This window comes from Protopterus annectens, chromosome 3.part1, assembly GCF_019279795.1.
Source record: "Protopterus annectens isolate FY-2018-M chromosome 3.part1, PAN1.0, whole genome shotgun sequence".
Classification (NCBI taxonomy): domain Eukaryota; kingdom Metazoa; phylum Chordata; order Ceratodontiformes; family Protopteridae; genus Protopterus; species Protopterus annectens.
This window is the reverse complement of record NC_056732.1, coordinates 1,862,401,622-1,862,428,796: the sequence shown is the minus strand read 5'-3', so window position 1 is coordinate 1,862,428,796 and position 27,175 is coordinate 1,862,401,622. Positions and strand designations below refer to the sequence as shown.

Sequence of the window (27,175 nt, the reverse complement as noted above, 5' to 3'; positions counted from 1 at the left end):
ACTAGGACTGACACCAGCAGAAGACAAACCAGGCCTGCCTTTGGAAGAAGCCTTAGAAACAGAAGGAGAAGGCCTAACCACCCTGGGAAGGGAGGGGAGAACAGTAACCTGAGAAGCCCCCTCAGCCTGACCTGCCTCCTGAGAGGCCACATCTTGCAAAATCAAAGTCTCCCCCTGAGACTCCAGTGAAGCCTCAACCACCGGTTCCCCTCTAAAGAACCGGCATCCGAACGGACGACTCATCCTGTCTGGGTTTTACAGCTTTGTCTTTGTGGGAGGATCCGACGGCATATTATAATTACACAAGACCAGCCTAGCGCAATCTAACCTTCGTTTAATGGTGCGCTTATTAAACCTAGCACTGCTCAGGACCCAAACAAGGAATACACAAAGAATGATAATCCCTATGCGGTATCTGTTTCCCACAAGAAATACAATTATTCACTTTTTCTGACATCCGTTAATTAACTGAGGCAAGAAAAAAACTAAATATTCCCCACGGGAACTTGGATTCGGTCTGAAACTCCGAACTCGAAAAATTTCAGAACGCTGAGCGGCACTGCTGCTTCTGCATCGGACCATGCGGCAAAAGACTGAGGATATGGCGTCGGTCATGGCTTTTTACCCTGGCGGCTCTGATGTCAGTTAGCCTAATACTTTGGTATTGGGCCGACCGAGGACAGCGGACTACCCATATGTAAGGACTGCAGCAATGTGAGATGAAGAACATCCTCAGTTTCTGTTTCTTACACTTCAACATTATTAATCCTCTTTTCCACTTTTTCTCTGTTTTCTGATTTTTTTGTACTGTAAAATTTTCCATACCTGGATGCCTTTGCCTGTATTTCTCTTTAGATATCTTTGGTGCTCCTCATTTTATACTGATTGGTTTTCCTTTCTCCTTTGCATAAGTATTGCACCATATTAAATCTCTTTTTCCCACGTCCATATTTTTATTTCATATGTCTCCTACTCTTCCTGTTTTGCCTTACACAGGGGACTTGCTGTGCCATAATGAGTAATATAACCTTTGCCAGACTTTATATACTAAATCCTTCACTTCGAAGGTACTCCATAACTTCAGCTTTTTTATACAGTCCTTCTGTCATTAGTAAATCACAGCAAGCGGCTACATATGGAACTGTTTCCAATTTTGTTTTACAAAACCTACATTTGTCTATTTCTCCCACGTGTTCAATGACCTTTGTAAACCAATGTGTACGTAGTCCACTATCTTGAACCACCAATATTAAAGTTTCATCTTTTGGTTTAAATTCACTCCCTCCTTAACCAGTTCAGCATTTATCCTGATCAACATGAGGTTGTTCCCAAGAGTTTCTTATACTTACAACTACAGTATATTTATGCATCTTCCACATTTCTTGCCTTCTCATCTGATCATTCACCTTATATTCTTTCTTTTTTTGGCACATTCAGTTCCTGATTTTTATCTACTTCTGGTTTGATTGGCATGGTGCACATATAAATAATTTTTACTTATGGCTAAATCTTCGTGCAAAGATGTTAATACTTTTAACCAGAAGTTAGGTACAGAACTGGGATTGGGGTTTTCCAAATATAGGTTTTTATTAACTTTGTTTCAATCTCTCTGGTTGTTACTTCATCCCATTTCATAACCTGTATGTTTAAACTTCTTATTCATTTTTTTACTTCTACCCATTTAGCATCTTTATTATGTTCCACAGAATCTTCATAGATACTTCTCCAAAATGTATCTATTTCTTCTTGCTTTGATGGGCTTTCAATTCCTTTTACCCTATTTCCCAAGTCTCTATAACATTTTTTTAGGGTCATCAATAACTTGCTTATTTTGTACTTTTCCTTTATATTTGTCTATGTATCTTCTAAGTTTTTTCACCTGTGCTGAGATTTTTAGTTGATTATTTGTGACAGTGCATGATAGATCCTGATCTGTACTGCGCAATGGTTTTATCATGTCCATCTTCCTGGGTATGTGTGTCGATCTGTTCCCTCTTCTATACTCTAATAGTGACACTTCTTGATTTAGTTGATTTATGTTTTTTTCTGTTCGATACTTCCATGATGGTATTTGATTTCTCCCTTTTTTTTTTCTTCAGTACCCTGTGTTCTTGTGGTAGAGCTGTATCAGTTATTGCTTTAGCTGCACTGTAATATATCCTGTTTACTTCTGTTATATTGCATGAATCTCTATGGACAGTCCTAATTACTGCGTTCATTTGTTTTTATCAAACCTCTGACTTTAGGTTTTATTGACCTTCTGCAGTCTATTTCTTTCACTGATCTTAATATGTCTATTTAGCTCTATTATGTCAAGCAACTCTTCTCTTACCTTGGTTTCTTCTAGACTGAGGGCACATTTTTTTGTTTTCCATTTCCTGTGGGCAATGTATAGAAAGTTCTATATTAGAAAATTCTATTACATCTTCCTGTGGCACATTCTCTTCAATTTCATCCTGTGAAATCCGTTGCTCTGCCATATGAGAGCTCACTGGCTTATCACTTCTCAACATTAACTACATCAGAGTTTCCACAGTTTCCTGCTCCTTCCCTTGCTGTCCCGCTTTAAGTGGATGTTTATACTGGTTTTCTTGGCTCTTAAATATCTTCATATGGCACCTGACCAATTGCTTCCCATTCCACTGGTTTCCCCTTAATTTGGAGTCCTATCGCTCTGTCCTGTTGCTTTCTGAATTAGATTTTCTACACCGAATCCTTCACTTTGGAGGCACTTCATGATCTCAGTTCCTATTTCTTTTTCTCCATTACTGATCTCCTTTTCTACTTTTCCTCTTTGTCTTATTTTTTTGTATTGTAAAGTTTTCCATGTCCAGATTCCTTTGACTAATATTTATTTTCAAATATCTTTGGTGCTGCTCTTTTTGTATTGATTAGTTTTGCTTTCTTCTTTGCATAGATATTACACCATATTAAATCTCTTTTTCTTTCTCATGTCCATATTTCTTCTTCAGATGTCTCCTGATCTTCCTGTTTCTTCTTACTTTGGGGACTCATTCCATCATGCTGTGACGTAACCTGTGTTAGACCTTCTACATCAAATCCTTCACTTTGCAGATATCCCATAACTTCAACTTCTATTTTTTAACTTCTACTTTACTAATCTGCTTTTCTACATTCCCTCTTTGTGACATTATTTTTTAATGTGAAATTTTCCATATCTGGATGCCTTTGCCTATATTTCTCTTTGAATATCTTTGGGGCGGCCCTCTTTATGTTAATTAATTTGGCTTTTGCCTTTGCATAAATATTGCACCATATCAAATCTCTCTTTCTTTCCCATGTCCATATTTCTTTTTATGCTTTTCAAAAATATCTAGGCTTTGTTGGTTACATTTCTGTACTTCCTCAGATGCTTCTTTTTCCAAACAGATCAACATTTCTTGATCTATATACTGTTTTTCAAAAACATTTGTTGTATTAATGACCCCAAATTTTTATTTGAAGCTTCTGAAAGTTTTTCTGGTGGAAGTATTTTTCTTTCCTTTAACTTATCTCAATCTTTTTGTATATCCTGTGTCTGCAAATTCTGATTTTTTTGCGTAATCTGTTCACTATGGAGCCTCTGATGATTCACCATATTGCCTTTATATGCAAAACTCTTGTCACACATGGTACATTTATATGGCTTTTGCCCATTGTGGGTATAGTGATGTAGCACTAAGTAATTCTTCTTCGTAAAAGTCTTGTCACACATGGTGCATTAAATGGTTTCTGCCCACAGTGCATCTTTTGATGAAATACCAGTTTACTCTTCGTCACAAAACTCTTGTCACACATGGTGCATTTATATGGCTTCTGCCCACTGTGGGTATAGCGATGTGTCATCAAGTTTTGCTTTGTTGCAAAACTCTTGTCACACAGGGAACATTTATATGCCTTCTGCCCACTATGGAGCCTCTGATGAATCACCATATTGCCTTTGTATGCAAAACTCTTGTCACATATAGTACATTTATATGGTTTTTGCCCTGTATGGCTATACTGATGCCGCTCCATGTGACTCTTATGTACAAAACTCTTGTCACACATGGAACACTGATATGGCTTCTGCCCACTGTGGGTATAGCGATGTGTAATCAAGTTTTGCTTCGTTGCAAAACTCTTGTCACACATGGTACATTTATATGGCTTCTGCCCAGTGTGGTGCCACTGATGAAGCACCATACTGCTTTTGCACGCAAAACTCATGTCACACATGGTACATTTATATAGTTTTTGCCCACTATGTATATACTGATGTCTCACCATGTCAGTCTTACGTACAAAACTCTTGTCACACATGGAACATTTATATGGCTTCTGCCCACTGTGGACCCTCTGATGAAGCACCACACTGCTTTTGTATGCAAAACTCTTGTCACACATGGTGCATTTATATGGTTTCTGCCCAGTGTGTAGACCCTGATGAGTCACCAAACTGGTTTTGTATACAAAACTCTTATCACACATGGTACATTTATATATTTCTGTGCTATTATGGACCCTCTGATGTTGGGCCAGATATCCCTTTAGTGCAAAACTCCTGTCACATGTGGTACATTTGTATGGTTTCTGCCTTGTATGCACCTTCTGATGAAGTACCAGTAGAGTTTTGCATATAAAACTCCTGTCACACATGTTACATTTATATGGCTTCTGCCCACACTGTATCTGATTATTCAACATATTGCCTTTGTCAGCAAAATTCTTGTCACATGTGGCACATTTACATGGTGTTAGGTTAGTGTACATACTCTGATATTTTTGCCAAACATGAACATTCTTAACTATTGCCATGTCATTATTCTGTGTAAAACTTTTGTCACATGTTGTTGACAGATTCTGACCAGTATGAATGATGTGCTGTAGTGCTACATTTTTTCTACCTGTAAAACCTTTGGCATTCATAACACCTTTGTCCAAATCCTGCCTAATGAGTGCTTGTTTATGTGTTGGGGGGTATTCTTTTGCCTTTCCCCATTGTCACTTAGATGATCAGTTACACTGTTACTATAAAAGGTTACAGTGTTGCTATGACTAAGCCAGCTGCATGGCATTTCCTCTGCTTCAGTTTGCAGATGCTTTTCTAATTCAGGTTTCATGGCAAAGTCCTCATTACTTTGCCTACTGTTATCATGTCTAGTTTCCGTCTTCAGTGGGTCTTGCCTTGTGATAAACATCTCATCAGGCAGAGCTCTGTCACATTCTGCACCCCAGAGTTTCCCATAGGATGACTGCAGAGTCTGGATAACATTTAATTCTTCATTCCTGGTGACTTAAAAGAAAAAAAAAGGGTGTCAAAATATAATCAACTGCAGAGAAGACTTTTCTTACAACTTACATTGCAACCCCCTAGCTATGTTAGCATACCCACACACACAAATATTTTTAATGCCTAATCATAGTAAATAATAAACTGCTGTCACGAAGAATTTCAATAATGATTTGGTCTCCAAAACATCTACTATGCCCTCTCATTATGCCTCAATGTTCCCTCTAGCTATATTTAAATGTGTTAACTGGTCTCTTATCATTTGTTTGAGTTTCCAACAATATATCTGATGTGCTTTGCATTTACATCTTCTACACAAATTATTAGCCTAACTTTCCGGAAAGGCATCATTGGTGTTCTCAGTCAAATGTTTAAAAAGAACTGTCACCAGGGGGCAAAAACAATTTAGGCCAAATATAATCAAAACAAAAGAAATCAGAATTCATCTAAATTTCAAATATTTAAATTCCAATATTTTATAAAATTAAGATATTAAATGTGTCTTTCCATAAAACTAGAGACAAAACATACCTATAATAAAATAAGCATGCCGTTCCACTTAACATAGTTTGGAAGCAGCAGGTATTAAACAACTTGACTGTGAACTTTAATTCATCTGCAAAATATTTATATAATTACATGAAACAACAACCAACCCACGAGGGAAATGATCCATTGTAAAACAGATAAATAACGATAAAAACTGTAAAAATCACAGCGAAGCAACCAGGCAGTTCAAAAAAGTACTTAAGCACAAAACCACATAACGGTAAGTGCTTTCGCTAACAAGCTTCTTCAGACCATACAACTTAAAATGAAAAAGATCCATTTATTTAAATTCAACATACACTAGACCAATCGCAGAGGTAGCACTAAAAACCTTGAAGTTCTTAAAGAAACAAACAAGAACTCTCACACCCCCAATTCATATACAAAAGTAAAAATAAAATACAGATATGAAAATGCAGATATGTATACATATAAATACAATATATACAAAAAAACCTAGGACATTCATAAAATGTATATATATATATATATATATATATATATATATATATATATATATATATATATATATATATAAACATTCATAAAATGTGTATATAAAAAACATATGCATGTTCTAACTCACTTCTGAATCCTCTGTTTCCTAAGTAGAGGTTTTATAGAGGCCCTTTCTTTTGGCCCACTCCCCCTATCAGCTCTAAGGGTAATAATCCATTTGGTTTCCTTGTACTCAGTATGATTACTAATGTCTTCTTCCCTAATACTAGGTGCAATAGCCTCAAGGACCCTAAAATTAAAACTATGTGTGTCTCCATAACGCATTACATGTTTAGATAATGCATTATGCTCAGATCTTTTCTTGATATTATATACATGTTCTCTGATCCTATCCCGAAGAACTCTGTTGCTTTTACCAACAGAAAATGAGTGACATATGTAACATTCAGCTAAATAAACCACATTCGATGTCTTACATGCGGCATCAGCATAAAAAGAAAATTCCTTCTTAAGATATGGATATCTAAGGTATTGATATAGGGGCAAAAATTACATCCTCCACAAGGAAAAGTAGATCCCCTTTTATTGATGGTGCTCACTGTTATCTTGTCCATAACAGAGAAGTCTCCTTAAATTCTTCCTGTTTTTATACAGGAACTTCGGTTGGTCACCCACTATCTTACTAATATCTGTGTCAACTTGTAGAATGGACCAATTCCTACTGAAAATTTCAGTCAACTCCCTACTTTAAGGAATTTGTTGTCAACACATGTACTAATGCTGATAGTTTCTTTATGTGGACCAAAATATGGAGCTGCAATGTCCTCACGTAAAGAATAAACATCAGACAAATTCTTAGTAATCTCACTTTCCTTATATCCTCTCATTAACAATCTAGTTCCTAAATTATTCATTTCATCATGAAAACAATCATCCATAGGATTGAGCCTAGATGCCCTCATACCCTGGCCTCTAATCAAATTCCGAAAGATGTATCCAGGGTGCATAATAGACCTGGCTAAAAGAGAATTCCTGTGACAAGCTTTACGAAACACACCTGTATTAATAAGGCCATTGTTCAATTTTTCCACATATAGGTCCAAATACTCAATTCGTGTATGGGGCCAACTCACAGTGAATTTCAAACAATCAGTTAAAGCATCCATCATATGGTGAAATGCATAAAGTTCGTCTGAACTTCCTTTCCATAATAGGAAAAGGTCATCGACAAAACGTCAATAAAATAAGACATTGCCTTAAATTCCTCTCTAACACAGAATACGGTGTTCTCCCAATGTGCCAAAAACATATTAGCATAACTATCGGCACATGAAGTACCCATGGCAACACCATGTCTCTGAATATACATCTCACCATTAAATGTAAAGAGATTATTCTCCAAAATCAATTCCAAGAAGTGAGAAGTAAGATCAATCTGAACCAAAGAAAAATCACTGTGAGCTGTAAGATATTCCTGTACATATTGTATTCCCAAATCATTGGGAATAACCATGAAAAGAGATTGTACATCTAGAGTAACAAACAGCACTCTCTCTAAGTCGTGGACATCCCTAATACAGTCAAAGAGATCTATAAGGAACTGTGTAGAGTCCCTAAGAACTGATCTATTTCTACTAATCACTGGTCTAAGATGTTTTTCAATATATACTGATAAAGGTTCCGTGATCCATCCTCCACCCGCTACAATGGGTCTCAATGGTGGATCGGATGGATCCTTATGTACCTTTGGTAATCCCTGTATTATTGGTATAAGGGGATTAGTTAGAGAGAGACATTCAAAGGTATCTTTAGTGACAAGGCCTCCTTTAAACACATCAATCAATGTTTTAGAGGTCAAATCAATGATCCTATGTACATCTCTAACCGTAATTTTACTATAGAACTTCTCTTCTCCCAAAAGGACTTCCATAGACCGAACATAATGTGTTCTGTCCATGATCACGATAAGGCCACCTTTGTCAGCTGGCCTTATTGTGATAAGGTTATTGTCCTGTAATTGCCTCAATGCAGCCTTCTCATTATGACTCAGATTATATCTAGGACTCCTAGGGGCACTAAGGCCCTTGTCATCATAATACTTATAAAGTGCTTCCTCAGTGAGTTTCATATACGCATCTACCAAAGGGTGGTTCACAGGAACAAAATCACTCAACTTTTTAAAAGAATGAGTATTTAACTCAGATGTAACTAGTCCTTCTTGCATCCTAGATTCACCATATAACATACATAACATAATATTTCTACAAAAAACCTTAAGGTCTAAGATAGTATCGGACATCTGGCTCTTGCAGGTAGGAATAAAACTTAGGCCGCTACAAAGGACCTGGCTTTCCTCTAAGGAGAGCACATGTGATGAAATATTAAGAATTAATGACTCATTACTTTCCCCCACATCTTCTTGAGGGTTTGATTCGGAGTATATTCCCCTGAGTACTTGTGCTTCTGGTGCCCCCGACTCATGGATCTCGTCTGTCTCCCTCCCTTGTCTGTCCTGACTGGTAAAGGAAAAGGGGGGCCCTCTACAATGTTATTAACACCAACATTAGAATGAGTATTATTAGAATGATTAATGTGTATTTTGGGTCGAACAACTCTCTCTGAGCCATTAACTTCATTGGTGTTATCCTAACATTGGTGTTATCCTAACAATAACATTAGGGTACAGATTCCCATCATGATGTTTATGCACACCATGGGTCTCATTAACACAAATTCCCTCCGTATCATCAGATAAGGAGGTAGTCCCAGGGTCATTATTACTGATGCATGTGCTACATGCTCTACAGAATTCATAGTAACAACATTATGATTCACAATCATATCCTCATTAGAGGAAGCCACATTAGTAACATAATTCCCAATAGTATTATTACTAGTAGTACTCATAGGCGCCATAGTATCAGAAGGCATCTCTCTAACTACAGTCAAACTATTTTGACTATTAACATCAACATGCTGTCCATGTCTAGGCCACATAAAGACGTGGCCCAGTTTAAAATCATTAATGTCTCTTAAAATCTTGATTTTCTTTTGTTGCATTAATTTCCATTCAAATGCTGCAACCCCATCAAGCAGACTCTCAAACAGAGGATTGACAATTTTAACAGCAAAGTTATTGGATATGAACTCATGTTTATCTTTAATAATTCTCTAAGTCTATTTTCCTCAGGTCCGAAAAAGTCAACAAGTAACTGCATGTACTTGGTGCTTACCTCGAGGTTTAACTGCTGCCAACGAGATAAAAGCTCCGGGTATTGCGACCCTTGTGTAGGCATATTGAATACCCGTAAGTTGCGTGGTACAATCTTTTTTTTCCAGACAGAATTCAAAATGGTGTCGCTGCACCTGCAGCCTCTTTAATTTCAAAAAATCTTCCTTGTGGAGGATGTAATTTTTGCCCCTATATCAATACCTTAGATACTTTTTACCATCCATATCTTAAGAAGGAATTTGCTTTTTATGCTGATGCCACATGTAAGACATCGAATTAGGTTTATTTAGCTGAATGTTACAGATGTCACTCATTTTATGTTGGTAAAACCAACAGAGTTCTTCGGGATAGGATCAGAGAACATGTATATAATAGCAAGAAATGATCTGAGCATAATGCATTATCTAAACATGTAATGCATTATGGAGACACACATAGTTTTAATTTTAGGGTCCTTGAGGTTATTGCACCTAGTATTAGGGAAGGAGACATTAGGAATCATACTGAGTACAAGGAAACCAAATGGATTATTACCCTCAGAGCTGACAGGGGGAGTGGGCTAAATGAAAGGGCCTCTATAAAACCCCTACTTGGGAAATGGAGGATTCACAAGTGAGTTAGAACATGCATATGTTTATATATATATATATATATATATATATATATATATATATATATATACACATTTTATGAATGTCCTAGTTTTTGTGTATATATTGTATTTATATGTACACATCTGCATTTTCATATTTGTATTTTATTTTTACTTTTGTATATGAATTGAGGGTGTGAGAGTTCTTGTTTGTTTCTTTAATAACTTCAAGGTTTTTAGTGCTACCTCTGTGACTGGTCTAGTGTTCGTTGAGTTTCTATAAATGGATCATTTTCATTTTAAGTTGTATGGTCTGGAGAAGCTTGTTAGCGAAAGCACTTACCGTTATGTGGTTTTGTAATAAAAGGTTTTATGCTTAAGTACTTTTTTGAACTGCCTGGTTGCTTTGCTGTGATTTTTACAGTTTTTATCGTTATTTATATAATTACCTTGATGGTGATTAGGTGGTAAAGTGTATTTATTTAACATTGATATCACTAAGCACAACAAAAGGAAGGAAATAAAATGTTTATTTGATTTTGCATAAATAAAGCCAAACAAATTATTTACAACAGCAATAAAATAAACTATATACAGTGTCCATAGCAGTAAATGCAGTCATACTCAATATTTCAATTTTTCCAATAAATTATGTAATTTTTACCATACAATTAACTGATGAGTTGTGTTATTTGTTCTCATTTTTATTGTACATCTTCTCACTCTTTTTATGTGCATTAAGAAAATGTTGAGGCTTGGGTGTTCATTTAAGTAGTTTATTGTATACAAATACATCAGGATGGATGGCAGGAGTATTAAACTTAAATGGACTACCTAACTAACTGACCACATACTTGCATGCTCTTACTCTGGCTGGTCTCTCAAAATGGCTCTCTTTTTTGCACATGTTCAGTACTTATATGCATGTGCTGACTCACGGGAAAGCTTCTTAAAGGTATATCACACACACTGATCTACATCATCCCTCTTTAGTGAGCTGTCTCATGTAAACAATGACATTTGAATAGGCATGCAATTATTCAGACACAAATAAAGTAAAACAACAGGCATGTCCAGGTTGCCGTGTATATGGAATGAGGTTTTGAATTGCCAACTTGTCTTGTAACATAATAGTTAGGACTGGGTTTAGCAACAGGGACAGTCACTGGGGAATGTTTTTCTGGAGTCACAAGGATCTTCTCAGGAACGGGGATTGCTGATTGAAACAGAAACTTTGGACAAGTCACTCTGAGAACTACAGTCTCTGTCACAGGCAAGACGCCGTAACGCTTGTTCAGACACTGGTAGCAAATACTTCTGATTTCATCTGAATTCCGTTCCATGTGGTTCCACAATGTACAATCTCAGCTCTTGACACAAACATTTCACAAATCCGATGTAATCATCTGCATCCTCACTAAAGACTTTTGGCTTTAGGGGTGTCCATAGCTGAATGTCTGCTCATGATTGGCAGTGGATTTTTTTATGGTGCAGAGTTGCCAGCCCGACGCCCAACCTTCAAAGAAGGCACGCCCATTCATGCTTGCACCTACCTGCATGCCTTTAATGTCACCCGAATGTGGGGAGAACATGCAAACTCCACACAGAAGGTGCTCCAGCCGAGAATCAAACAGGAGAACCTCTTCCTGTGAGGCGACAATGCTAATCCTCACTATCTCCCCTTTTTTCAATGAACTGAGTGGTTTGCTGGTTTTATCATAGTATGACTTCTGGGACAAGTACTTTTTCAACAGTTAGGCTTTTATGGCTTTGTTGTTCTTAGGACATGGAACCAACAAATTACTGCTGATTCGTAGTGTGGTTCTGGTTTGTCATGACACAAGTCTCTGGGCAGGTGAACCAAGATGTTTATCATGAGGAATGCTTGTGAGATTTAAGAAGTTGAAAAAAACATTGGTATTGTCACATCTGGATTTCTTTAACAGCTGTTTTGCACTTTCAACTGCATGTTGAGCCTTGCCATTTGACTTAAGAGTATTCAGGACTGCTCGTAATATGAACAAAGTCTGACTCTTTTGCAAATCTCAAACTGCTGACTTGTAAACTGTGCACCATTGTCAGAAATAACTCTTTGTGGACTACCATGTACAGAAAAAAGTCACTTCAACTTAGTAATGACAGTACTGGAGTTAGGTTGGATAGTAGGTCAATCTCGAACCAATTTGAATGAGAGTCTACTAACACCAAGTAGTGCTGACCACTCCACTCAAAGATATCTGTGGCTACTGTTGACCAAGGGAGTTCAGGAATCTGGCTTACTGTAAGTGGCTCTTTCTGTTGATGAGGCTTTGTACTATTATATACTGAACAAGATGAAAGACTTTCTCAATATATATTGACATAGAAGACCAATATACTAGATCTCTCACCCTTCCTTTGGTAGAATCAGTTCCTAGATGGCCAAGATGCAGAATCTGAATGTACTCTTTTTGCAAGGATTTTGGAACCATCACTTTAGGACCTTTCATAATGAAACCACTGTCTGACAAAATATATCATCTCTGTATGGCAAATACTGCTGCAGTTCTACTGGTAAACAATATTGCTTGGAAGGCCATCTTTGACTGATAAAGTGGTTTAGATTGTGAAGAATTGGATCTAAAGCTGTGCGAGTTCTGAGCTCAAGACATGTGAAGAAAAATGTTTCAGTTCCATGACCTCAGAAATCAAGTTGCTCATTGTTATGCTATTCTGTAGTTCTTCTGGGTGATCATAAAATATCAGCAAGATACAGTTTGCCTTTTGTGTAAACAAGAGTGAAATTGTGCGTTTGCAATCTGAGCATCATCCACTGCAATCTGGCAGGAGCTGTATGCATAGGTAATAGTGACAAGAGGTTGGTGGTCTGTTTTGATCTGGTTAGGTCGACCACAAATATCATGAAACTTTGAACATGCAAACACAATTGCCAAACTCTCTTTCTCAATCTGTGCATACTGCATCTCGGTCTGGGCAAGAGTTCTCAATGCATATGCTACTGGTCTACCCTCTTGAAGAATGACTGCACCAAGACCAAACTTGGAAGCATCACAGGAAAGAGTTACTGGTTTGTGAATATTACAGTAGCTGAGAGTTGATGGGTTAGCAATTATCTGCTTCAAGATATCAAATACTCTTTGGTGCTGTTCTGACCATGACCAAATTACATCCTTGCACATTAGCTTTCTGAGTGATGCTGAAAGTTGTCTTAAATCTGCAATGAACTTGCCTAACTAGTTGACCATACCAAGAAAATGTCATAGGGCTTGCACATTGTCTGGAGCTGGCGTCTCAAGAATTGCTGTTTACTTGAGAGGATCTGGTCGTAAACCTAAACTTGGTAACAAGTGACGAACATAAATAACTTCTTGTAGCCTGAACTTGCACTTCTGAGAATTCAGCTTAAGACTGACTTTACATGCTCTTTCCAGAACTTTACTGAGGTTTTTGTCATGCCCAACTTCACCACTGCCTCCTACTAGAATATCATCTACTATAATAGCACAGGGATAGACAGAAAAACTTTGCTCCATCGCACGCTGAAAGACCTCACTGCCAGAATTTATCCTAAATATTATTGTCTGAAATCTGTATCTTCCAAATGGTATACTGAATGTGATTAACAATGAAGATTTTTGGTCAAGTCAAATTTAACAAAATGAACTCTTTGCATCTACAAGAGAAAAAGCAGTGGTGTTTGGCATGAGAGAAGGAAACTCTTCGACTGTGCGCATTGGACGAGGAGGCTTTTTAAATTCTTTGTTCAGATCTCTTGGATCAATGCATATTCTGCTATCATCTGAGATTTTCTTATGAGCTACCACCATAGAGGATACTCATTCAGGAGGTTCTTCTACTGGACAAATTACTCCTAGCTGCACCATTTTGTCTAGCTCAGCTTTGACTCTGCTCTGCATAGCTACTGGAACTTTGTGTGCTGGTCTAATAACTGAGCTGATCTCTGGGTCTAACTTTATAGAGTACACACCTGGTAGCCTGACTAGTTTGTCTGCAAAAATATCAGCATACTCAGAAAATAATAGCTTGGGTGAAATGCTGTTGCTATGCAGGCTTACCTGGTGAACTTCTTTATTAAGCGAAAGCAGTCCCGTTTTCAAACTGTCTTTGAGGCCTAATAATGACTGCATGTGTCTCTTGACTATGAAAAAGTACAGTTGTGTACACTTAACATAAATGTAGATGTTCGAGTGTATTCACTGTTGCAGTCATCACATTTGGGTTATCCCTGCCAGGGTAGCCCTCAGTCGGCCCGAATACCAGAGGCTTAGTACTTCTGCATTGGTTGCCGTCGCTCCAGGTCTGACGTCAGGTCGTCAGTAGTATAAAATAAGGCAGCCGATGAATTACATCAGTTTTTCTTGCCCTGTCAGGAGCCCCCAAGAGGGAGCTAGGTTATGGTGGACCAAACATTCCTTGCAGAGAGAGAGAGAGAGAGAAAAAAGGGAGATGCAGGGAGGGAAACCAGGACTGCAACAGTGAATACACTCGAACATCTACATTTATGGTAAGTGTACACAACTGTACTATGTTCTTAGTTTTTCACTGTTGCAGTCATCACATTTGGCTTGATTCCCAAAGTTGGAGAAAAGGGGGGAGGCAGTCAAGAAGACTGAGGGCTGGCTAGGATGCTCTGCAAGACTACTGTGGCAAAGCCTGCCCTGGATTTGGACAAGACAGGCATGTGGTAATGATTGGTGAAGGTATGAACTGATGTCCATGTTGCAGCCTCCAGGATGTCCCTGGTGGGGACCCCTCTGAGGAAAGCTGCAGATGTGGAGGTTGCTCTGGTAGAATGTGTCTTGACCCCCTTAGGGGAAGGTTTCCCGTGTTGCTTGTAGCAGAAATGGATGCAGTGCGCTATCCATTTGGAAATGGTTTGTTTGGATATGGCTTTGCCCTCTGCTCCTGCAGCAAAGCTGACTAACAATTGAGCAGTCTTTCTAAATTATTTAGTCCTGTCTAGATAGAATCTGAGCTGTCTGTGCACATTAGAGAGTGCAGTATCCTTCCCCCCTTGTTTTGTGGGTTAGGGAAAAAGGTGGGCAAATGAATGGATTGGTTGAGAGCCACACTGGACACCACTTTTGGCATGAAGGATGGGTTAGTCCTGAGGGAGACCCTGTCAGCATGGAAAACGATGAAGGGCTCTACAGCCATTAGTGCTTGTAGCTCGGATACTCTTCTTGCTGAAGTGAAGGCCAGAAGCAAGGCTGTCTTCCATGAGAGAAACTTTAATTCTGCTGACGCTGCTGCTTCAAAGGGGGGGGGGGGCAGGGTGAGCTTTTCCAACACAAAGTTTAGGTCCCAAGCTGGGGTAGGAGCTCTTCTGGGTGGCCTCCAGTTGTTAGCACCTCTTAGAAACTGTTTGATGACAGGGTGTGAGAAAAGAGGTGGCTCTGTGCTGAAATGAGCAGAGACAGCTGAGGCATGAATTTTAATAGAAGAAAAGGATAGACCTTTGTGTAGTAGGTCAGCAAGGTAATCCAGGATAAGAGGTAGGGAGGGCTGTGCCATCCTGGCTCCCTTAGCCTGGATCCAGGTGCAAAACCATTTCCATTTGTCAGCATAAGACTTTCTAGTGTTAGGGCATCTGGCCTCATGTATAACATCTAGAACCTGTTTGTTGAGATTGGCAGCTTGAAGGGTGGTCAGGGAATAAGCCAGGCTGCCAGACTGAGGGTCTGCCATTGGGGATGCATGAATTCTCCTTCCCTCTGGGTCAGGAGTGTTGGGATATGAGGGAGATGCCATGGTGACAGAGGTGACAGGCTGTGCAGCAGTGAGTACTAGTGCTGGCATGGCCAGTCTGAGGCAATCAGGATTTCTTCTTCCTTATTTTGAGCAGTACCCTTGTAATGAGCGGTAGGGGGGAAATGCATAGACCGAGAGGTTGACCCACTGAAAGGTTAGAGCATCCACTTTCCAGGCCTTGCAGTGAAGCTCCCTAGTGCAGAACTTGCTGAGCTGATGGTTGGAGTGGGAAGCAAAGAGGTCGACCTTCGGAGTGCCCCATTTCTCAGTTACAAGGGTGAAGGTCCTTTGGTCTAGCTGCCACTTGTGTGGGTCCAAAAGATTTCTGCTTAAGTTATCTGTCAGAGAGTTTAGAGAGCCTGGCAGGAATTATGCTAACAGGTGTAGCTGCATGGCTGAGGCTGTGTGCCAAAGGGTTATGGCAAGGCTGCACAGAGGGTACGAGTGAGTCTCTCCCTGCTGGTTGATATACCACATTACAATGGTGTTGTCTGTTTTGATCAGTAGAGCCCCCGGGGAGAGGAGGGGTCTGAAAGCTGTCAGTGCATGCTGGACAGCTAACTTCTCTTTTTGTTTGATGTGCAGATGTATTTGATGTGAGCTCCATTGGCCCTGTATGCAACTGACATCCAGGTGTGCACCACAAGCAGAGTCTGATGCATCTGTGGTGAGGGCCTGGCAGCGTGGGGTTGTGAGATGGGTAGTCCTTTGTTGTGGTAGCATGCTGCTGCCCACCAAAGAAAATCTTTCCTTAAACAAATTATCACTGGTATAAGAGTTTCCAGGTCTTGATAGTGTTGACACCAAAGGCTTTTTAGGTACCACTGTAGTTTCCTCACATGCAGTCTGGCATATGGAATGAGTAAAATGCAAAAAGCCATGAATCCCAAAGCTTGCAGGATTTTCCTTATGGATAACTGGGGTCTGGTGGCTAGTTGAGAGAAATAGGCTATCAGGTAGGTTTGCTTTTCTGGTGTAAGGAATGCCATCTGGGATGCTGTGTCCAGGCTTGCTCCCAGGAATATACCTTTTTGGGTAGGTACTAGTTTGGCTTTCTTTTCGTTGACAGTGTACCCCAGGGAGGTCAGTAGGTCCTTTACAAAGGCCAGGTGCTTGAGCAGCTTTTCCTGATAGTCTGCCTGAATCAGGCAGTTGTCTAAGTATGGGTAAATTTGAATATTTCCTTGCCTGCAAAAAGCAATGGTGGGAGTCAGACATTTTGTGAAAACTTTGGGAGCAGTGGCTAAGCCAAAAGGAAGCGCAGAGAACTGAAAGTGCAGTGATCTTGCCCTGAAACGTAGACATTTCCTGCATGATTCTCCGATTGGGATGTGTAGGTAGGCCTCTTTTAGGTCTAGGGTGGCTAACCAAACATCTGTGGAGAGCATAGGTAGTAGTTGCTGGAGGGTGAGCATTTTGAATTTTGGTATCACTAAAAAGGTGTTTAGAATGAATAGATCGAGGATGCGGCACCAGGTGCCCTCTTTTCTGGGTACCAGGAAGAGTCTCAATCCTTATGAGGTACTTGTTTCCCACAAGTAATACAATTAACTTTTACTGACATCGGTAAGGAGCAAGAAAAACTGTCCCCAACGGGGTACTTAACTTTAGTTTGAAGACTTCTGTTCTGAAACTCGAAAACAAAAATTTCAGGAGTCGGCCGACCGGCACTTGCGAACTGCTTCTGCTTCGGGCACCGCATGGCAAGAAAGACTGATAAAAATGGCGTCAGCTGCATGTTTTATACCCCTGACGACCTGACATCATGGAAGAGCAACCAACGCAGGACCCAAGACTTTGTTGTTCAGGCTGACTGAGGGCAACCTGCCAACAGATTACCCAAATGTAATGACTGCAACAGTGAAACACGAAGAATATCTGGGAACTCTTTTTGGGTTGGTAGAGTGTGGAAATAAAATTTATATGCCTGAGACACTATGTTGAAGACTCAGCGGTCATTGGTAATGGTGGCCCAGGTACTTGTGTGGAAGGAGAGTTTTCCTCCTGGGGCAAATGCAGGTGGGCAGAGGGAGGGGGTGGAAGTGGAGAGTCATTGTGAGTTCTTACCATGAGAGGATGGCTTAGCACTCCCTGGTTTTGAAGAGGAGGAAAGTACAGTTGTGTACACTTACCATAAATGTAGATGTTCAAGTGTATTCACTGTTGCAGTCATTACATTTGCATAATCTGCTGGCAGGTTGCCCTCAGTCGACCTGAATTCCAAAGTCTTGGGTCCTGCGTCGGTTGCTGTCTCCTCTTCCATGACATCAGGTCATCAGGGGTATAAAACAAGCAGCCGATGCCATTTTGTTTAGTTTTTCTTGCCCCAGATGTCAGGTGCCCCCAAAAAGGTAGCAAAAATATATATACATAAACTATATATACATGCAACAATACAAACTTAACCTTCATCTACAAGCAAATATACCACATAGGTTGTAGAAGATAGTGAAGGAAAGAGAAACTCCAGAATAAAAGGGGGATGGCGGGTGGGTAACCTGGACTGCAACAGTGAATACACTCAAACATCTACATTTATGGTAAGTGTACACAACTGTACGAAGTTCTTTGTGTTTCACTGTTGCAGTCATTACATTTGGGTAGAATCCCAAAGTTATGGATGGGAGGCTGGAGCTAAACAGCATTAGGGGTGGATATAAGGCCCTGCAGAATTGCAGTGGCAAAGCCTGCCCTGGACTTAGAGTAGAGAGGCAAATGATAATGCTTTGTAAAAGTGTGAAAAGAACTCCCAAGTAGCAGCCTCTAGAATGTCTTTGGTTGGTAGTCCTCTGAGAAAGGCTGCTGATGTAGCTGCAGCTCTGGTGGAATGAGACCTAATGCCCTTGGGCACAAGTTTGCCATGGTGTAAGTAGCAGAAACGAATGCAGTGGCTTATCCACTTTGAAAAAGTCTTTCCTTGTGATCCTGCAGCATATGTCATTAGTAACTGCTGTTTTTCTTAGAGCTTTAGTCCTGTTCAAGTAGAATCTTAGCTGCCTGTGTGCGTCCAGTGAATGAAGAATCCTCTCCCCCTTGTTCTGCGGATTTGGATAAAAGGTTGGCAGATGCATAGTTTGGTTAAGAGCCACACTGGAAACCACCTTAGGCATAAATGAAGGATTGGTCCTCAAAGACACCCTGTCTGGGTAAAATATGATAAAAGGCTCCACAGCCATGAGGGCCTGTAGCTCTGAGATTCTTCTTGCTAAAGTAATTGCTAGGAGCAGAGCTGTTTTCCAAGATAAGAACTTTAGATCTGCAGTAGCTGCTGGTTCAAATGGAGGCAGGGTGACCTTTTCCAACACATAATTGAGGTCCCATGCAGGTATTGGTGATCTTCTGGGAGGCCTTAAATGTTTGGCTCCTCTAAGATACTGCTTTAATAACGGATGAGAAAAGATTGGTGGCTCTGCATTGTAATGAGCCGAAATGGCAGAGGCATGGATTTTTATTGATGAGAAAGATAGGCCTTTATCAAGCATCTCAGTCAAGTATTGTAATATCTGAGGAATATTTGGTTCTGCTGTATCAGTTCCTTGTGCTTGATTCCAAGCACAGAATCTCTTCCATTTATCAGCATAAGATTTTCTAGTACTAGGCCTTCTGGCTTCCAAAATGACATCCATCACAGCTTTACTGAGAGGTGTTGTTTGTATAACTAAATGATCAGCCATGCTGCCAGGTTCAGTGTTTGGAGCCGATTGTGCAGGATCTGATTGTTTTGCTGGGACAGTAATTGAGGTCTTTGAGGTAAGGTCCAAGCTTGGTATTGAGACAAGTTCAGTAGGATTGGGTACCAGTATTGGTGTGGCCAGTCTGGGGCAATCAGTATCATCTTTGGTTTCTTTTGTCTGACTTTTAGTAGGACCTTGGGAATAAGAGGCAGAGGAGGAAAGGCGTAAACTGATAGGTTTTTCCAACTGAAGGATAGGGCGTCCACTTTCCATGCTTGTCTGGGATAAGTCCTTGTGCAGAATCTTTTCAAATGTTAATTTTGAGGAGAGGCAAATAGATCTATGTCCAGGCTCCCCCATTTCTTTGTTATCATGCTGAAGACTTGTGGATCTAGTTTCCACTCGTGAGGGTCCATAAGGTTTCTGCTTAAGTCGTCTGCCAGAATATTTTGTTTTCCTGGCAGGAACTGAGCTTGTAGATGTACTCGGGTAAGTCAAAGCTGTGTCCCTCAGTGTCATGGCTAGTCTGCAAAGGGGGTATGAATGCGTGCCCCTCTGCATGTTTATATACCACATAACCGTGGTGTTGTCTGTCTTTATCAGTAGTTGTCCTGGATGAAGTAAGTCCTTGAAGGCTGTCAGGGCATTTTGAACAGCTAACATCTCTTTTTGGTTGATAATGCAGATGCATTTGTTTTGGGGTCCATATGCCCCGAATGCATCTTCCTGCCAGGTGGGCCCCCCATGCATAATCTGATGCATCTGCTGTTAAGGTTTGGCTGGCAGGGGGTAGAGTGAAGGGCCGTCCCATGTTTTGGTGACATGCCTTTGCCCATCATAGAAACTCCTGTTGTAGGCAGGGAATGAGAGGAATCATTGTTTCCAGACTGTGACAATGTTGACTCCATAAACCTTTTAGGTACCATTGAAGTTTCCTCATATGCAGTCTTGCATATGGAATCAGTAGAATGCAGGTTGCCATGAACCCCAAAACCTGCAGAGTTTGTCTTGCAGATAACTGGGTTTTTGTTGCCATTAGTCTGAAGTAAGTAGTCAGTTACCTTTGTTTGTATGGTGTGAGGAAAGCCATCTGGGCAGTTGTATTCAAACTTGCACCCAGGAATGTTATCTTTTGAGAGGGTACCAGCTGTTCATAGGTTCATAGGTTCATACTAGGCTATCTGCCCTGGGGCAATTATAAGCCTAGCCCGATTCTGTATGGCTTACGCCACCCCTTGATTTGAGTATACTGTGCCCTTTTTAAGGTTTAGTTTACTGTGCCTCTGTCCAATAGTGACACGGGAGTAATCCCTGGGACAAACCTACGATCCCCCATCCACCTATCGAGATTCTTCTTGAAGAGATTCAGTGAGGTGCTCTGCCTCACATGAACTGGAATTCTATTCCAGAGTGAAGGGAGCCTCTGGGTTATGAACCTGTCCTCCAGCAAGTTCTATTTATTTCTGTGCTGAGGTTCAAGTCCCTCGAGCGTGTGGCTCTAAGGGATTTAGATTTACTGAGGTGGAGCATGTCCATTAATTCTGGATTTGACATAGCTTTGTATGTCAGGCATAGATCGCCTCAAGTAGGCGGTATGCAACTGAGTAGAGCTGGAGTTTTTAACCGAGCAGCATATGGCATCTGTTTGAGACCCTTGATCCTCTTGGTGAGATACTTTTGGGGTCTTTCTAATTGCTGCAGGTGTCGGGTAAGGTACATCCCAAAAGGGGCATTGTATTCTATGATGGGCCTGATGAGGGATGAATAAAGAGGCACGATTACCTCTCTTGAACTAGATGTGAAACCCTCCATGATGAGGTGGGCTATGTAGAAGTCTTTCTAACCACTTTGGCAATGTGGTTTTCAAAGGAGAGATTGCTATCAACTTGGGTCCCCAGGTCCCTAATAACTTTCTCTGTACTTAATGGGTTTCCCTATGTGGTAATTTGTGGGCACATTGTTTTTGCCAAAGGGTATGACTATACATTTTTTGGCATTTAGCTTTAAACCATGGCGCTGGCACCAGTTATCTGTCTCTGTGAGACCTTTTTGAAGGATGTTTGTGTCAGCTGGAGAGTTGATTATGGCACCCAGTTTGCAGTCGTCTGCGAACGTGGTAAGCCATAGTCCTCCCACGTTTGCCTGTACCTCGGAAAAGTATATACCGAACAAGAGTGGTCCCAGGACAGAACCCTGTGGGACACCACTTGTGACTGGTTTTGAGTCAGACATGGCTCCAGCAACTCTCACTCTGTGGGTTCTGTCTTTGAGCCAGTTTGCGACCCATCTTGTGACATAGGGGTTTATATTTAAGCTGGATAGCTTATCTACGATGCCAGAGTGGGGTATTGTGTCAAATGCCTTTGCAAGGTCCAGATAGGCTGTGTGTACTACCTTTCCTTCATCTATGGCTTTGGTGACTGTTTCGAAGAAGTCAGCCAGGTTCAAAAGGCAGGATCTGCCCTTGGCAAAGCCGAACTGGGTAGGATCTAGTGTCTGTAGGTCCCCAATGTCTTCGTTTATGAGCTCCATGATGATCCTCTCCATAGCCTTGCAGACTAAGCTAGTCAGGCTTATGGGGCGATAGTTTCCAGGGTCCGTAAAGGCTCCACCTTTGTGGAGTGGGACAACTGTTGCTGTACGCCATTCTGTGGGCACATATCCTGTAGTGAGGCTGAGATTGTATAGCTGTTTTATTTGAGGGATTAGTTCCTCTTGGAGTTCATGTAGGATGCAATCTGGGATGCCATCTGGTCCCATGGAAGCAGTGTTTTTTGCTTTGGAGAGGGCAGCCTTCACCTGAGCATCAGAGATGTTTGGGAGGCAGCCCTCTGCCGGATAGATACTTGCTCTTTGGGGGAGAAGTTTGCACTGAACCTGTCTGCCAGGATATTGGCAATGTCTGTGGGTTCAGTGTATTTTTTGTCATTTAGAATCAACTCAGAACAAGTCTGGGAAATGCATCCCAGGTTTCTAACATAACTGAAAAAAGCCTTATGATTGTCTTTGGTGTCCTGTGCAATTTTTCTCTCGAAGCTGGCCTTGGAGGATTTTATGAGGGATCGTAATTTTTTGCTAGTACTGATCAGAGATGCCTTCCCTATTAGGGATTTTGCTCTATCATGTAGTAGCTTCCTCCTTCTGTTGTACAGTTTATTTATGGCAGGGGTCCACCAGACTGGACGCCTGCCTTTGGATGATTGGGTCTTGGTTTTGTTTGGGATAGCATGATCCATGCATTCCTGGAGATGTCCATAGAATGCGTTTATATAGGATTCTGCAGTTTGGGCCGTAGTTTCCACTGGCCCTGATTTTGATTTCTTTTCGTTTATTGTGTACCCTAGGCATGTTAGAAGCTTTTTCACAAACGTCAGGTGCTGAAGAAGAAGGCCCTTGTTCTCTGCTTGAATGAGACAGTCATCCAAGTAAAGATATATTTGTATACTTCTTTGTCTGCAAAAAGCAATTACTGGTGCTAGGCACTTTGTAAAAACCCTGAGCGCAGTAGATAAGCCAAAGGGCAGTGCAGAGAATTGGTAATGCATTAAGCCAGCCTTGAAATGGAGGTATCTTCTGCACGACTCCCTTATTGGGACATGCAGGTATGCCTCTTTTAGGTTTAATGTCACCAGCCAAGCATTCTTGCCCAGCATGGGCAGAAGCTGCTGCAAAGTTAGCATTTTGAATTTTGAATTTCCAGGAATGTGTTCAAAATTGATAAATCCAGTATTGGCCTCCAGGCCTTGTCCTTTCTGGGTACCAAGAACAGTCTTGAGAAAAACCTTGTCCTTTCTCCTGTTCTGATACTGGATGAATAGCCCCCATATCCATGAGGGACGTAACCTGTTTCTGTGCCTCTGCCCTTTGATTTTTTGGCAGATCCAGCCAACCATTTGCCATTGGCAGAGTATGGAAATGGAATCTGTATCTCTGTGATACTATGTTTAGCACCCACTTGTCCTGGGTTATTAACTGCCAATTTTGAGCAAAAAGTGCTAATTTTCCGCCTAAGGGTGCTGCCAAAAGATAAGTGCTTGGTGAAGGCAGAGGGAAGTCATTGGGACTTTTTTCTGTAGGGTTGCACTTTATCTCCTCCAGATTTGGAGGTAGTAGCACCCCATTGCTTTGACCTGTAAGAATCTTGTGCCTGGTATCTAGAACCTTTAGAGCATCTGGATTTGCCCCTTTGAGCTCTGTTGGACACAGAAAAGGTCCAATTTTTTTGTAGGCCAGTGTCTACTAAATCTAGGTGGCTGCACTTGTAAGAAGTCTTTTAAAGTTTGCATAGACTTAGCTTTGTCTTCCATTTTCTTTAAAACCTCTTCTGCCTTAATACCAAACAGAGTAACATGCTGTAAAGGAGAATCCAGTAATTTAGCTTTAACATGATCAGGCAAATTTTGCTCTTTTAGCCAGGCATGCCTCCTAATCACAGATCCAGTAACTGCGGCCCTGCAGGAGGCCTCTAAGGAATCAGAACCACATTGCAAAGTATGCTTTCCAACTTGTTCAGCTGCATGCAATAATTCCTGCAATTCTTTATTTTCTGCACATTCAGAAATCAACATAATTTTCTGTTTCAGCAATCCCATAACATGTTGTTAATACTTGAGCATATGAAACTGGCAGTTTAGGGCCCTAATTGCCACGGTTGCAGATGTATAAACCTTCTTTCCCCATCTATCCAGTGCCCTTGAATCTCTGTCAGAGGAGGTAGGATTTTTTGGTGTTGAGGCCTTAACTCCCTTTGGACCCTGTGAAATAGTTTCAGGGTCAGCAGCAGGGTTTCTAAATAAAACCTTGTGTGAGTCAGGGACCCTGTAATATCTGTCAGGCTTGCTGGGAGCTGGAGGTAAGGTGTCAGGAGTCAAGCTTGATTCCGAAAACACATCATCCACAATGTCTAAAACAGGGGGTATGGCTAAAGGCCTGTGCTGAGGTTGAAGAAGGAAATCCCTGAGCCTCTTTTTTGATTCTGAAAAATCTTGACTCTCCCAGTGAAAATGCTCCCTTAAAGTATGCAAAGTTTCACCAAATGAATAATCCTCAGGAGGTGATGCAGATGTGACAGATTCCTCTGCATCAGAATCCTCATAGGGAGGAATAGATAATTCCTGATCAGAAGAGGAATCAGAAGAAATAGAAACCTGATCTGAAGATTCATAGTCAGTGTCTTGCCTAGGGCTCTTATCAGGAGAGGGTTGGGAACCCCTGATCAAGGTAATTAGGTTTTCAGCCATTTTGATCATCTGTTTTTTAGGCATAGCGGCCTGTGCACGTGGCTCATGCATTGTTTTTTAACTTTAGAAGTTGCTTTTGTCTTTGGTTTTGCAGCTGCCGTCAGTTTTATATAAAAATATTGAGGCCTGAATACACCCTCAGAATCTGGTGCCTGCTCAGCGGCTCCGTACCAATCCGAGGGAGAGACATCCGTGGGTACAATACTTTGAGTATCTTGCGGCTTGCCAGACTCCACATGGGTCTCGGTAGGGGCCTGCGACTTGAAAGTAGCGGGCATCAGGGGCTGCGAAAGCACCTCACTGAGTACAGGCGAACCGGCAACTGGCTTAGGAGAAGCTTCGTCGTCGATTTTGGACTTCGGTCTGTCTCTGTCCTTTTCTTTGCGTTTTTTGTGTACTCCGGTAGTCGGATTGCTATCCAATGACATTTCAGGGTAGTTAAATCTGTTTCCAAAATATTTTGAGGCAAAAATATACTGACGCTTAGTAGTGTGTTGGTTAAATCTAGCACAAAACTGACAGCCAGGCATGTTGTGATCAGGGCCTAGGCAAGGAATACAGTATAAATGGAAATCCTTATGCGGTACTTGCTTCCCACAAGTAATACAATTATTAACTTTTTACTGACATCAGTATGGAGCAAGAAAAAAGTTTCCCCAATGGGGTACTTAGCTTTTGTGAAGACTTCGGTTCTGAAACACGAACTCGAGAATTTCAGGAGTTGGCCGACCGGCACTTGCGAACTGCTTCTGCTTCAGGCACCATGCGGCAAGAAAGACTGGGGAAAATGGCGCCGGCTGCTTGTTTTATACCCCTGATGTCATGGAAGAGGAGACAGCAACCAATGCAGGACCCAAGACTTTGGAATTCAGGCCGACTGAGGGCAACCTGCCAGCAGATTACCCAAATGTAATGACTGCAACAGTGAAACACGAAGAACATCTCCATTGCTTAGATCTCTGCATTCCCTGGGGCTGCTGTCTGGGGGGTCTGCTTCCCCAGGGTCTGGGCTGAGCTGACCTGGAGGGGCAGGAAAGGACCAGTGCTTGTAGGGGCAATGCCTACTGAACCTGGGTGGCTGGACCTGCAGGAAGTTCTTAACTGTCTGCATAGATTTAGCTTTTTCTTTCATCTTTTTAAGACCTCCTCTGCCTTGGGAGCCAAATAAGTTGTCTTTGTGCAAGGGTGCGTCCAATAATTTGGATTTGACATGGTCTGGCAAGGGCTGTTCCTTAAGCCAAGCATGCATTCTAAGGACAGAACCAGTGACTGCTGCCATGCAAGATGCTTTTAGGGCGTCAAAACCACATTGTAAGGTGTGCTTAGTCACTTGACTTAAAGAATGCATTAGCTCTTGTAACTCCAGGAAAAGATAATATTTTTGTTTGTGGAGTTCCATGGTATGTTGCTGAAATTTTAGCATATGGAACTGAAAATTGTGTGCTCTAATAGCAAGAGTAGCAAAGGTCTATACTTTTTTACTCCATCTGTCTAATGCTCAGGAATCCCTATCTGAGGGGGTGGGATTCTTAGCAGAAGTTGCTTTAATTCCTTTAGGCCCCTGAGAAATAACCTCAGGGTCAGCAGTAGAATTTTTGAAAAGAATTTGAGAGTGTCAGGGACTCTATAGTACCTGTCAGGTTTCCTGGGAGCAGGAGGGAGGGTGTCAGGAGCCAAACTAGATTCCATGAAAACAGCATCAACAACATCCAGGACAGGACGAATGGCTAGAGGTCTGTGCTGTGGAAGATATAAGAATTCCCTGAGTCCCTTTATAGACTGAGGGTAGTCCTGACATTCCCATTGGAAATGCTCCCTTAAAGTATGTAGGATTTCCCCAAAGGAAAAGTCATCAGGTGGAGAGGCTGAAGGAATGGATTCCTCTGCATCAGAATCCTCATAAGCAGAGAGGCGTTGCATGTCTTCATATTCAGATGCCTCAGAGTCATTGAACTCCTGTTCAGATAAAACTACTGGGGACAAATCTCTTTCTTTTGGAAGGGGTAGCTTGGCTTCCCCTGATCAGCATTATAAGGTCTTCCACCATTTTAAGCATTTGAGACTGAGGCAAGAAAGCAGGTGCCTGAGATTGGGTCGTCGGTTTCTTGGGTGTGGTTTGTACGCTGGGCCTTAGAAACTCAGTAGTTTTCGAAAGAATAGTAGACGTGAAAGAAGTCGTTGGTCTATGTTGAGAGTCGGTAATGTGAAGTACTTCCTCAGAAGCCAGTGCCTGCTAAGCGGCTCCAAACCCATCCAAGGTAGAGACATCCGCAGGATCCTTAGTCGATGAAGAGTCTCACGGCATACCAAACTCCGAAAGGGTCTCTGTAGCAGCCTGTGAATCCACAGAAGCGGGCAGCAGGGGCTGCAAAAGTGTTCACTGAG

The 27,175-nt window shown here is 41.3% G+C and overlaps 2 protein-coding genes across 2 annotated transcripts in view; both read right to left on the bottom strand.

Annotated features, from left to right (window-relative positions):
• Window positions 1-3,678: 3,678 nt before the first annotated feature.
• LOC122797936 (zinc finger protein 525-like) lies at window positions 3,679-4,386 on the bottom strand. The gene has a single exon (XM_044066455.1). It carries the CDS (start codon window positions 4,384-4,386, stop codon window positions 3,679-3,681), a length of 708 nt encoding a protein of 235 aa, XP_043922390.1.
• Window positions 4,240-27,175, bottom strand: part of LOC122798776 (zinc finger protein 610-like) — a 334,745-nt gene continuing 311,809 nt past the window's right edge. Inside the window, exon 4 of the mRNA XM_044067888.1 lies at window positions 4,240-5,275. Coding sequence (XP_043923823.1) covers window positions 4,905-5,275 — 371 coding nt within the window. The 3' untranslated portion in view covers window positions 4,240-4,904. The remainder of the gene's footprint in view (window positions 5,276-27,175) is intronic.

What these genes read in the sequence shown, in the direction of transcription:
- LOC122797936 (XM_044066455.1), bottom strand. Translation starts at nt 4,386, where the DNA reads ATGTGTGACAAGAGTTTTGCATACAAAAGCAGTGTGGTGCTTCATCAG.